The following is a 12,139-nucleotide window of genomic DNA, read 5'->3' as shown; positions in this document are numbered from 1 at the left end:
GTAGATCAGGCTTTATAAGCCTAAATGGCAGTGGGTTGGATCACTTTATGCAGAGTGCACCAGATCCTCAGGTGCTGTAATTCATCACTGGTTTCAGTGTAGACGGGTGTGGCTCCATCACCCAGGCCAGTCATAGGGGCGGTACTCTCAACAGTATTTGATCCATATATTGTTGCAAAGCTAATGGGTTAACACACACAGTGAGCCGTGCTATGCGAGGCTTACGGGCCTGATCCTCCATTGCCCCACACCTTGTGTCACAACTTACACCTGTGTAAACAGAGTGCAGATAATGGCCAGATCAGCATGACAGCATTTTACTTTGTACTGGTGCAAGTGACGGTCATGATGCAAGGAGGCAAAGGACAATTATCTTCATCCAGCAATAGAATCATAGAATCTCAGGGTTGGAAAGGACCTCAGGAGGTGATCTAGTCCAACCCCCTGCTCAAAGCAGGACCAATCCCCAATTTTTGCCCCAGATCCCTAAATGGCCCCCTCAAGGATTGAACTCACAACCTTGGGTTTAGCAGGCCAATGCTCAAACCACTGAGCTATCCCTCCCCCACAGCAATTCTGCTTTCTTGCCACTAGAGGTCTTTGCCTTTGTAGTGGTGGTATCTCAGCCCCCAGCAGCTACCTTGTGTAAAGTTACTCTGGAGAAATGATTTTCTCCAACCCCAAAAGAATCTGAGGGCTTTGTTTTTTTCAGAAATGAGACCAACTGCCCTATAGCCTTGCACAGTGAGAAGTCATTTGTACCCATGCACAAGTCTGGTGGGAGTTTTTTAAAACACACTAGAAAAAGTAAAGGAGTACTTGTGGCACCTTAGAGACTAACCAATTTATTTGAACATGAGCTTTCGTGAGCTACAGCTCACTTCATCGGATGCATGCCGTGGAAACTGCAGCAGACTTTATTTATGCACAGAGAATATGAAAAAATACCTCCTCCCACCCCACTGTCCTGCTGGTAATGGCCCACCTGATGATCACTTTAGATAAGCTATTTCCAGCACAAATCCAGGTTTTCTCACCCTCCACCCCCCACACAAATTCACTCTCCTGCTGGTGATAGCCCATCCAAAGTGACAACTCTTTACACAATGTGCATGATAATAAAATTGGGCCATTTCCTGCACAAATTCAGGTTCTCTCACCCCCTCACCCCCCTCCCAAAAACCACACACACAAACTCACTCTCCTGCTGGTAATAGCTCATCCAAAGTGACCATTCTCCCTACAATGTGCATAATTAAGGTGGGCCATTTCCAGCACAAATCCAGGTTTTCTCACATCCCCCCCCCCCCACACACACACACAAACTCACTCTCCTGCTGGTAATAGCTCATCCAAACTGACCACTCTACTAGAAAAAGTAGAAACCTGCTAGGATCATTTGGGATCTGTCACTTAATTCCCCACCCTGTAGGAGCCTGGGACATTAGTGCTCCTCAACCCCTCCTGTTCTCTGCCTGTGACATAACAGGTTATTCTCTTGAGGGCTGTAATACTTGGTCAAATTCTGATTTGGCTTACTGTGCAGGTGGTGTTGGTGACCTGTGATATACAGGAGGTCAGAACAGTTTATGGGGTACTCCATTCTAGCCTTAAATTTTATGAAACCTTTTCATCTGAAAAGCTTCAACAAAAAGTGACTTTGAATGATGCATTTCTTTTAATGTATCAGGTTTTTTAAAGTCAGGTTTTGTTATTGTTGGAAATTTTCTGGGTTGAGATAAAGTAGAGATGAAAAATTTGGGGGGTGGGGGGATTTCCCGCCTCTCTCCCCACTTCTTCTACAGCAGGAAAAAATATTTAGATAACTATCCCATGAAAAAAAAAATTCAAGCCAAACCAAAACTGCTTAGTTTTCTCTGGAAAAATCTTGTCAGAAGTGGCATCTGTTCAGTTTTTAGACCATGCACAGATATAAAGCACTAAAGCACAAAGCAAACGAGACTTGGCCCCCAAAACAGATGGGCCTATTGCAATCTCTCTCTGTTTGGCCAGCCTGACTGCCACCTTGCCATCCCTCTAGTCTACCCAAAGTGTAACCTCCAAATCCATCTTCTTCTCCCATTCCTCTGACCCCTCTCCTTGCACTGCAGCTCTTTCTGTGTCCCATTCAAACTCCTTGACTTCATCCAAAAGCCTCTATATAGGCCTGCCCTGGCTTTATCTTCTCACCTCCTTTTCGTTTCCTTCTCCTTTGCCTGAGCTAACCTTCTGAGCCCTACCTACCATGCAGATGCACTTTAATCCCTAAACACAGGGCTTTCTACATTCTTCATAATTAAAATCGAATCATGTCTTTGCAGAGCATTAAGCAGAGAGCAGAACTCTCCGTGGATTCGTGGTTACAGGTAGCCCTAGGTCTAATCTAACTTGCTAAAACACTTTAGGGCAGGATTTTCAAAGGAATTTAAGGGAGTTGGGTATCTAACCCAACCAGGGGTGGGATTTTAGGTCAGGAGATCTAAAAGCTCTTTACAAAAGTTAAGCATTATCACCTCTGTTTCATAGAAGCCCCTCCCCTCCCAAGACTCAGAGACAGGATGGGACTTGCCCTCTACACTGCAGCTGGGAGGTGCAATTCCCTGCTCAGGGAGATTCGCACACAGTAGCGCGATCAAGCTCACACACTGAAAACAGCGTGGCCAAGGCCAGCCGCCCAAGTACAATCTGTTGGAGATCCTAGGTATGGACTCGGGAGGCCAGCCCAAGTTACAGGAGTGCTAGCTTGGTCAGAGCTATCCCAGGTACGTCTACCCGAGCTAGGAATGATACCTTCCAGCCACAGTGAGGATACCCCCACAGAGCCTACCAGAGAGCTGGGAATAGAACCCAGGCGTCCTAGTCCATGTTCTAACCCTGGGAGAGGCCCCTCAGCAGCATTAGTGAAAGCAGAGAGCTGGAAGCCCCAAGACTGAAACAAAGGAAGGAAAAAGACAAACATGATAGCGTGAGAGAAAGCTTCTGTGGAGCAAGCCACAAGCGGCAGACACCGAGAGCCAGGCCTGCCGACAGCAATGCCGGGCCCCAGGGCAGAACAGTCAGTGGGCCCCCACAAACGCACAAGCCACGCCAGCGTGGAGGTGGTCCGCCTGACATTTGGGCAGTGCTGCGCCTGTGCTGGCTGGTACCCAGTGAGCTGCTGACTGCGCTGCTGGGCGCGCTCTCTTGGCATGGCCAGGGCTTCCACATGCCCGCCGGTGGAGTTGCCAACTGTCCAATTGCACAACCCCAAAGACCCTTGCCCAGCCCCTGCCCCTTCCCTGAGGCCACGCCCATGTCCTGCCCCTTCTCCATCCCCCCTCCCTCTGTCGCTCGCTCTCCGCCATGCTCACTCACTTTCACCAGGCTGGGGTTTGGGTGCGGGGTGCAGGCTATGGGAGGGGGTTTGGGTGTGGGGCGCGGGCTCTAATCTCCTGGGCCCCTGGGCAATTGACCCTTTGTCCCCCCGTCGGCAGCCCTGCCCAGAGCTTGCTTGCCTGCACTCGGAGAAAGAGAGCGTGTGGCTTACCTGAGTGAGCTACTCTTTGCAGAAGAGGGTCATAGCCGACGTGTCTGCTTTTGTCTGTATGGGCCAGGAAGAAGTTGACCACACCACTGGTGACCACGCAGTTGGGGAACCCTTCCAACTTGTGGAAGGAGCCGTATCTCAAATGCAGACAGCCGCTGTCGTCACCCTGATCATAGAGCAGCTGAAAACTGTAGGTGTTCCCATTCACGCTGCCTCCAACCTGGAGAGCAGGACCATCACCCACGTTATTCAGTTATCGCTTTCATCTCCTGGCAGACTCAAAGCCTGGGCTAACATCCGCTGATATCAACAGAAGCCCTTCCATTGACTGGCCCAACCCCCTGAACATTGTTACTGTTCTGCACAGTGGGAATCTCAACATGAACAAGCCCCAGTTTACAATAGCTTCTAGGTTCTTGTGAGCTGCTGCTTGGAGCTCATTCCCTATGACATCATGTTCTTCTTGTTCCTCATACCACTGTCTGTGTTTATCAGCTCAGAAACTGGAGTGTTGTTTCCACTAGCATGGTGTAGGTGCTGGTGAAAGCTGCTGGATTGGGATCACTAGAGAGACCAAAGTTCTGGGCCAAGATCAGACACGGCATTTGCAGAAGCAGGACAATCCTTCCTCCCACCTAACCTAGAGACATACTATGGAATCACGTCTCCACGGTACATTCTTTCATTGGCCCTACTGACAACACGGCCAATCTAATAAGCAGCCAAAACTGCACTGAGATCTATTCATTTCACAGGGGGCACCAAACAGCTCTCATCGGAAGCTTGTTACCCTTCACTAAGGATTTGGGTTGGATTTGAAAACATGACCAGAAGTTATAGGCCATCAGTTCCATAAATCCTCAGAACCATCCACTCTCTCAGGTCAGCTGTCACAGTCCAAGGTGTGGAAATATTTCCCAGTAACTCTAAAAAAAGACTCTGAATCAAGAAAATACTTAATGGGATCAAAAACAGCGCCAACTGGCTTCAAAATGTTCTTACTGACCTAGGGTAAGTATTCTTTCTGGAGTTACGATCCAAGCTGAATGGGTGGTGAGGGAAGATTGTGATCCAGATTGGAGCTGTTTTTCCAAAATTGGCCAAGGAGAGTCCTGCTCTTGGCAAAAACTGATGTCACTTTTCAAGAAGAAGACATCTAGTGTTTGAACAAAACCAAGAATCCCCTTGCAGAAGCAGTAAACTAAAGTGATCGGGAACCAGTTGCATCAGGCTTATTGTTTGCCAATACTGTGCCCTATCTGTTCACTTTTCTGCCTGCTGTGAGGTTGTATTGAACCAAAACACAGAAAGGAGCCAGATACCCAGAACTATGTAGTAAATATCCAGGGTCAAATGGTAATGCACCAATTTAAGATGGGCACATTTGAGAACATGAAACCGATCTGATGCATGAAGAAAGCCAAGTAACATAGATGAGAAACACACACCACCCTCAAAGAACATTTTGCCAGATAGCATTAACCTCTGGTGTGGTCACAGTCAGTCAATCTAAAAATCCATACAAGATTTTCCCCATCATTTGAAAGCAAGTTTCCCACCCTTACCTTGAATTGTATTTTAACACAATAATAAAGATTTATGGCATAATCTGATGAGCAGAAGACTAAGACAGGTCTGCAGGGGAAGCAACATTCCTTTTCTCTCCTGACTAATGGCCAGATTTTCAAAGGCTCAGCACCCATTGTGACACTTGAGCACTTTCAAAAAGCCCGGAACATTTTCCAAGGGTACAATTTATTTGCATTTCTTACCATATCTAAGTTTGTTCTCTCCAGCACGTCCAATAGTTTCTCAATTTTGGTGTTTTCGGTGAATAAGAAGTCATCGTCAACCCAGAGATAGTACTTGGTTGTGACCTGAGATATTGCAAGATTCCTTCCGGCAAACCAACCCTGGTAAACAGAATCCCCAAGACACAGAAGGGTAGGGTCAGAACAGCTTTATAAGAAGAAAAATTATATATATGCAAATACACACACACAAAGCTGCTTAGCTTTGTGCAAATCGTTTTTATCCAGAAACTATTCTGAAAAGGAGGGTCATCTGAACTACTGAATGAGAATGAAATAGAACACCTTTGCAACAAGGAGTGACCTTATAGTAAGACAATCACTTGCCCATGTGATAGAGAAACCAGTATATAAGGATAGTTAAGCACTGGAAGTATTTACCTAAGGAGGTTGTGGAATCCCCATCTTTGAAGGTTTTTAAGAACAGCGTAGACAACCCCCTGGAAGGCATGGTCTAGGTACATTTGATATCGCCTCAGTGCCTGGGGTGGACTAGATGACCTCTTGAGGTCCCTTCCAACCCTACATTTTTACAATTGTAGGCTTTTAATTCATTAGATCAGGTGATTTTTCTACAGGAGACTTCAGTCGCCATCCTATAACCTCTCTCTATTTGTATAATTCCTAGGGCTCTTCACATTCTTTATGGAGCCCCAAGGTTCCCTCATTGTCTCTCCTCCTCCTATCCCCATGTCGCAGCAAGCCCGCTGCTGGCCAAGGACTGGGTGGGACTGCCTCTGAAACTCATTAATGAGCACCAAGGAAATCACTTTTGAGCAACACGGAGGCATGCCTTGTCCCATGCTGCCAGCCAATGGGGCTACTGAGAACAGACAGGAGCCTTAAACATTCATCTTTGATCTTTCGTAGAGCATTACAGGCCAGTGAGCCAGTGTAACTATTTTTACAAAGCTTGAATAGTTACACAATAAGATGCTCCATTCACAAAATGTGCTGGACACCCACCATTCCCATTTATGTCAGTGAATGCTCAAAATGAGGCCAAAAATTCTGTATAGTCAACAACGTGTTGACTAAGTCCATGAAGATTAATAGGTTGGTAAACCACTAGGAACTGGATTTAGACCACTAACTCATCTCATATACCACTACGGTAGCTTAAGTTAAATTGCTGTGGTACCAGTGGTAAAGCCCATAGACTGACATGGAGAATTCAGTCCCCTCTGTCCCAGCTATCCTAGCTAAGCAGCCTTGGCGCGAGGTCATGGAACAATAACTGGATATAAATTTGAACTGGTGGCCTACAGGTGAAAGATTCTATACAACACAAACAATCCTCTGAGCCATTCCACTTTGTTTCTTTGGGCAGGTGGAACTGGGTACATGAGTCTTAAGAGTCCTTAGAAGAATGTGTGGTCCAGTGGATGGGGCACGGGGCTTAGAGTGGTCCTCAGGAAATGTGGGTTCTATTCCTGGGTCTGCTGGGTCACCTTCCCTTCTCTGTGCTTCCATTACCCCTCCCACCTTTTGTCTGGCTCATCTACTTAGACTGTGAGCTCTATTTGGGGCACGGACTGTCTCTTACTATGTGTTCGTAGAGCTCCCAGCACAACAGGGCCCTGGTCTCAGCTGGGGGCTGTATGTACTACCATAATCCAAATGCTAATAAAAGAGATGGTATTTTCAACAGTGCCCAAGCGTTTTAGGAGCACAAATCCTAATGTAAGTCAATGGGATTTATGTTCCTAAAACACTTGGGCACTCTTGAAAATATCATCTTTTATTAGCGTTTGGATTATGGTAGTACATACGGGCCCCAACTGAGTGAAAGTCAATGGGATTTGTGCTCCTAAATCACTTAGGAGCTTTTGAAAAATCCCATCCAATAAGGTGTGTTATTTAGGATGTGGCCTCTCACCAGTGAGCAAGCCTGTGTCTCACAGAAGGATGGAGGGCCTTGCCTGAGACCTGTCTACATGGCCAGTCCTGTGCAAGTGACAGACCTTTCCAAAAGGCATGATGTAATGCTCAACGTTCTCATCGATGATCTTCTCTGGGACTTTGCTGTCATCGGCGACAATGATTTTTATGTCAGGGTAGTACTGTCGGATGCTCTTGATGAGGAGTCGAAGTTCGTGATAGCGCAAGAAAGTCTTTGTGGTGATAGTCACCAGGGAGCTGATCTTCCGATCTGTAATTGTAAACAGGGAAGTGACAAAAGCTGGTAACATTTTACTGCAGTTCTTTGCTTTTACTCACCATTCCTGAAAGATCTTACCTGCAGGAGGAAGGTGGGCATGTGGTTAGTAGAGCGAACTAGAACACAACAGCTGGGTTCTCTTCCTAGCACAGACTGCCACAGACCATGGGGAAGAGCAACAGCGCTAGGTCAGCAACCGTTGGGACTCTGAACAAGTCATCCTCTTTGTCCCTAAGTTGCCCTATCTGCAAAATGGAGGTAGGGACGTGGGGCATCCCACGGATTAGCTAGTGTTTGTGAAGTGCATTGAGATCCTCAAATGGAAGGCACTACACTAAGTGTTGTCGGAGCCAATCCAAGGTTTTCCCGGAATTAGAACATTTAAAGAGGTCTGTTCATTCAGGGCTTTTCAGTGGACATAACTTTGGAAGAACCTAACTGGCCACAAAACATTAACTATGATGCTGATGTGTTTAGCCCTTGTCAATTACACACGTTTTTGAATGGAGAGGCATCAGGAGACCGGAAAGACTTTAAGAAGCCCAGCATCAGGCCTAAAAGAGTAACTAACTTCTACCACAGTAAAGACTGGAGTAAGGATTTACCATCAGCAATTGCCAGCTTGCTGGAGCCACTCCCTGACACCCCCTTAAAAGGGCAAAAGGGGTTTCCTACAGGGAGGTACTCAGAAACACTTACCTGCTCCAGGATCAAACAACTTTGGAAGGCCGGGCTGTCGGATGATCACAGGAAACTGAGCCACATGATGTCTGCTCTCAAAACTCACTTAGAAAACAAGAAAAGCAAAATAGGAAAGTTGCATCACTCATAAGTCTTCAAGTATTCTGGAGATCTTTGATGACAAAGTGGAAACCTCCAAGTAAGAACCTTGATTGGAAATCCATTTGTTCCCTGGCAATGCTTTAGGCTGGAATAGATAAAAGTGGCCCCCCTGATTTTATATAGTGTTAAATGACCTTCCAGCCTCGGTGATGGAAAATGGACAAGTGGGAAGCCTAGAAAGAGTTCTTTGAAAGACCTCTTGTTCAACTGACTCAAAAAACTGGATACATTCTTTTTCCCAAGTACCAGGAATTCTCCTGGCTTGGCAGTCTAGCTTCACCTCATGTGTAGTTAGAAGCCAAAGACTGAAGCCCTGATTCACTAGGAAGCAGGGCATCGAAAGAGGCTTCAGCTTCCTGAGGATCATAACTGACCTCACCAATCTCTGCCAAAACTTTGAAAGACAGCTATGGAAGATGGCAGCATCCTGCATCTATTTCTCAGCTCATGCTGTGTTAAATAATGGGTCTTTCAGAAAGATGCCTTCTTGGAGGTAAAGTTAGTTTAGCAGATGCTTGAAAGTGGCCTAGTAACACTAGAGAAACTGATGGAAAACTGCCAAGGATAGGATGAAGAAATCATCCAGTCGATACTCACTCATATCTACTGCAGTGAGCTGGTAGACCACACTGGTGTATGTGACATGCTCAAGGATGAAATTCAGCAGCTCCACATCTGAGGTCAAGATGATCAGCTCTTTCTCGCCCCGTCCACTCACAACATCGTCAGAGACATCAGCAAGCGTATTGAGGGTTCCCAGAGATGCTCGCAGGATCACCTGCGTTAAGTGCCGTGGGGCACAGAGGTGGAAATCTTAGGTGTCATGGTAAAATCACAAGGCTTCCCCTCTCCTCCCTCTCTGATCTGGGTCGATCACATGGCCGTCACTTTAAGAACAGTCTTATTTAAAGGGAAAGAAGGGAGATCTGACCCCACCACCATCCTCACCCGGTTTCACTAAAAAGAAGACATCCTTGTGGAGGTCAATAAAACAGTCACCTCCCCGCCCCCAGTGTCTGAGGCGGTTCTCTGTGGCTTCAGAAAAAAATTGTAAATGAAATGTTGAACATGCTTTTAAAATGTGAACTGTGTGGGGAGAAAAAAAAATGTCTTGACTGTATGAGGGGCTAGCCCATGCAGTGGAACATTAAATCTGGGAGATTGTAAAGGATTCCTTCCTTAGCTAGACAGGGCAATGTGGTCCACTGAATAGGACACAGGAGACCTAAATTCAATTCCTGGCTCTGGTAATCTCAGGCAAGTGACTTCCTCTCTCTCTCTCTGCCCCTCTATTTTCCTTCCTTAGTGTCTATGAAAGCTTGTTGGGGCAGGGACTGTTTTACTAAGGGCTGGTCTCCACTTCAATTTTTACCAGCATAGCTACATCAGTTAGGGGTGTGATTTTTTTTTTTTTTGCTGATATAGTTTCAAGGTACCTTATATTGGTGGAGCTGGAATAACCTGTACTGCCAGAAGCACTTTTATAACAGTATAGCTGCATCTGCACTAAAGGGAGCTGCTGCTTTAACTATGCCAGCATGGAGCAGCAAAACTTGAAGGCTGCATCCACACAACAGACTTCTGCTGATGTACCTATGTCAGCTTGTTTTGCTCAGGTGTATGAGATAAGTTATACCAGTAACATCACAGCTTTGCTGGTATAGCCATGTCTGCACTTGGACCACCTTGCCAGTATGCCTTACCATTATACCTATGCGGGGTAGAGCATTCCGTGTGTAGACATGGCCTGAGCATAGACCAGCCCTATGTATTTGTATAGTGCCTGGCACAGTGGGGCCCCGATCTTCGTAAGATCTCTAAGGATTTGTCTGTGCCTAGACTGCAGCTGGGATGATGCCTCCCAGCCCAGGTCGACAGACTCATGCTAGCTTCCCTCGAGCTAGCGCACTAAAGGTAGCAGTGTGGCATATTGTGGCACAGGTGGCAGCTCAGGCTGGATCCCGAGTCCAAGCCTGCCTGCCGCCCACCCACTCAGGTTGGAGCTCAGATGGCTAGCCCGACCCACCATCTATCCTGCAATGTCCACACTGCTACTTTTAGCACCCTAACTCCAGTAAAGCTAGTGAGTCTCTCTCTATCCGGGCCGGGATTGGAGACATACCCAAATGCTACTATACTAATACAAGGCTGGGAAATCAAGCCCACCTTCGTAATAGAAGGAAAACCTCATGAGAAATGTAAAACTAATGCACCTTTCATGCAGAGAGATCTCAAAGCATGTTACGCACTTGCCAAGGTAACCCTGGACTACAAACTTCCCTGCAACATCGTGAAATATACCTGGTACTTTTCTTCAGTCACTCCATGCAAACCAAGCCCTTGAAGAACAAAGGGAAACATACATAAGGACAGTAAGTAACAAGCCTAAAGCCAGTGTTTTGACTCAGGTGATTATTGTTCCCTAACAAGACTCCAGTCAGCCCACCTGAACTGGGATCACAGAGCTGGATACAAACAGAACATCAGCTCTTCTCTATGCATTTTCCCCCCTCAATTTTATCCTGGAAGAGATCTAGAGATGTCAGTAGTATTTTTGCATTGGGGCAACTCTAAAGATTTAGGGCTAGATCATCAGCAAGCATCAGCCAGGGAAGTCAACAGAGCTACACTGATTTACACCAGCTGGAGAGCAAGCCTTTAGGTTTCCACCACTCCCTGCACCTTATAAAAGCCAAACATCAATAATTTTGCAAGATTACAACATTTGAAGCAATTAAGTAAGTGGAAGAGGAATTTAAAACCAACTACCACAGAGCTCTTCAAGAAAGCATTTTGCATTCAGATGGAAGAGCCGGTCTGCACTCGGATGACAAACGAATCAAGGGAGATTTATTGTGAAATGCAGATGGGATCTTCACTGTTTCAGCCCTTTTCATAATTGTTTTTTAAAATGCTCTGTATACAAAGTGCCTCATGGTTATTCTTCTAAGAGCCCATCCCAGACATTTTGTGCACTTTACTGGAAGGAAACCAGATCTCTGGGTATCAGCGAATGGATTTTGAATTCAGCAGTTTTGTATGAAGGGTTGGGTCTTCAGAGTAAGCCAAGTCCAATACAGGTGCAATGAAGAACAAAGCCCCCCTCTTTCATATAGAGGGTATGTACAAGAGACAGGGTCTTAGACGTCACTGGAAGTTGAGCCCATGAGCAGGCTATGAAAAGGCACAAGACAAGTATACCTGGAATCCTAATCGTGTGTAGTGGCATCACCTCTACTCCTTGAATAGGATAGCTTAATGGCAGGTTTGGTTTGGCTATTACTAGATCTTGAGTCATTGAGGGGTATCTGGAACAAATGCGAGGAGAACAGGGTCAGCGTCGGGAGGATAAGGGATTATGAAAATTGTGTTAACAGTAAAACAGAGTTTGAATGAGTACTTCTTTCTACCAACATCCCCTATCTGTTGGATGATTGTGGCTGAAATTTCAAGAGACAGTCTCCCACTGGGGCACCAGATGAAGCAACCAGATTTTCAGGATACATGGAGAGTGCAAGTTGTGTGCTGAGCACTTGTGAAAAATCTCTCTCGTACGTCAGTGCCTAAGTGGCAGCAGAATTGTTTGGAAGAACCTGACCCATAGATTACAAGATCTCTGAGCCAGGAGTGTCTTCTTTGTACACAACAGGATCCTGATCCTTCACTGGGGTTCTTAGGTGCTACTAGGCCTACACTTATGGTGGCATGTCGAGGTCAGACACTGTGCCCAAGAAGCATCGGTATAAATAGTCATGTAGACCTCGAGGCACTGCCTCAGCAAGTAGAGAAACACCGGAA

The 12,139-nt window shown here is 46.2% G+C and overlaps 1 protein-coding gene across 1 annotated transcript in view; it reads right to left on the bottom strand.

Moving 5' to 3' along the window:
• The window catches only part of LOC311513709 (beta-1,4 N-acetylgalactosaminyltransferase 2-like), a 31,569-nt gene that overhangs the window by 7,768 nt on the left and 11,662 nt on the right, over positions 1-12,139 (bottom strand). Inside the window, exons 4-10 of the mRNA XM_084615718.1 lie at positions 11,543-11,649; positions 10,643-10,680; positions 8,939-9,119; positions 8,198-8,284; positions 7,302-7,489; positions 5,299-5,439; positions 3,527-3,746 (exon numbers count right to left, since the gene is read on the bottom strand). Coding sequence (XP_084471844.1) covers positions 3,527-3,746; positions 5,299-5,439; positions 7,302-7,489; positions 8,198-8,284; positions 8,939-9,119; positions 10,643-10,680; positions 11,543-11,649 — 962 coding nt within the window. The remainder of the gene's footprint in view (positions 1-3,526; positions 3,747-5,298; positions 5,440-7,301; positions 7,490-8,197; positions 8,285-8,938; positions 9,120-10,642; positions 10,681-11,542; positions 11,650-12,139) is intronic.

This window comes from Lepidochelys olivacea, assembly GCF_965140295.1.
Source record: "Lepidochelys olivacea isolate rLepOli2 genome assembly, chromosome: 27".
Lineage (NCBI taxonomy): Eukaryota > Metazoa > Chordata > Testudines > Cheloniidae > Lepidochelys > Lepidochelys olivacea.
This window is presented reverse-complemented; position numbering and strand designations above follow the sequence as displayed.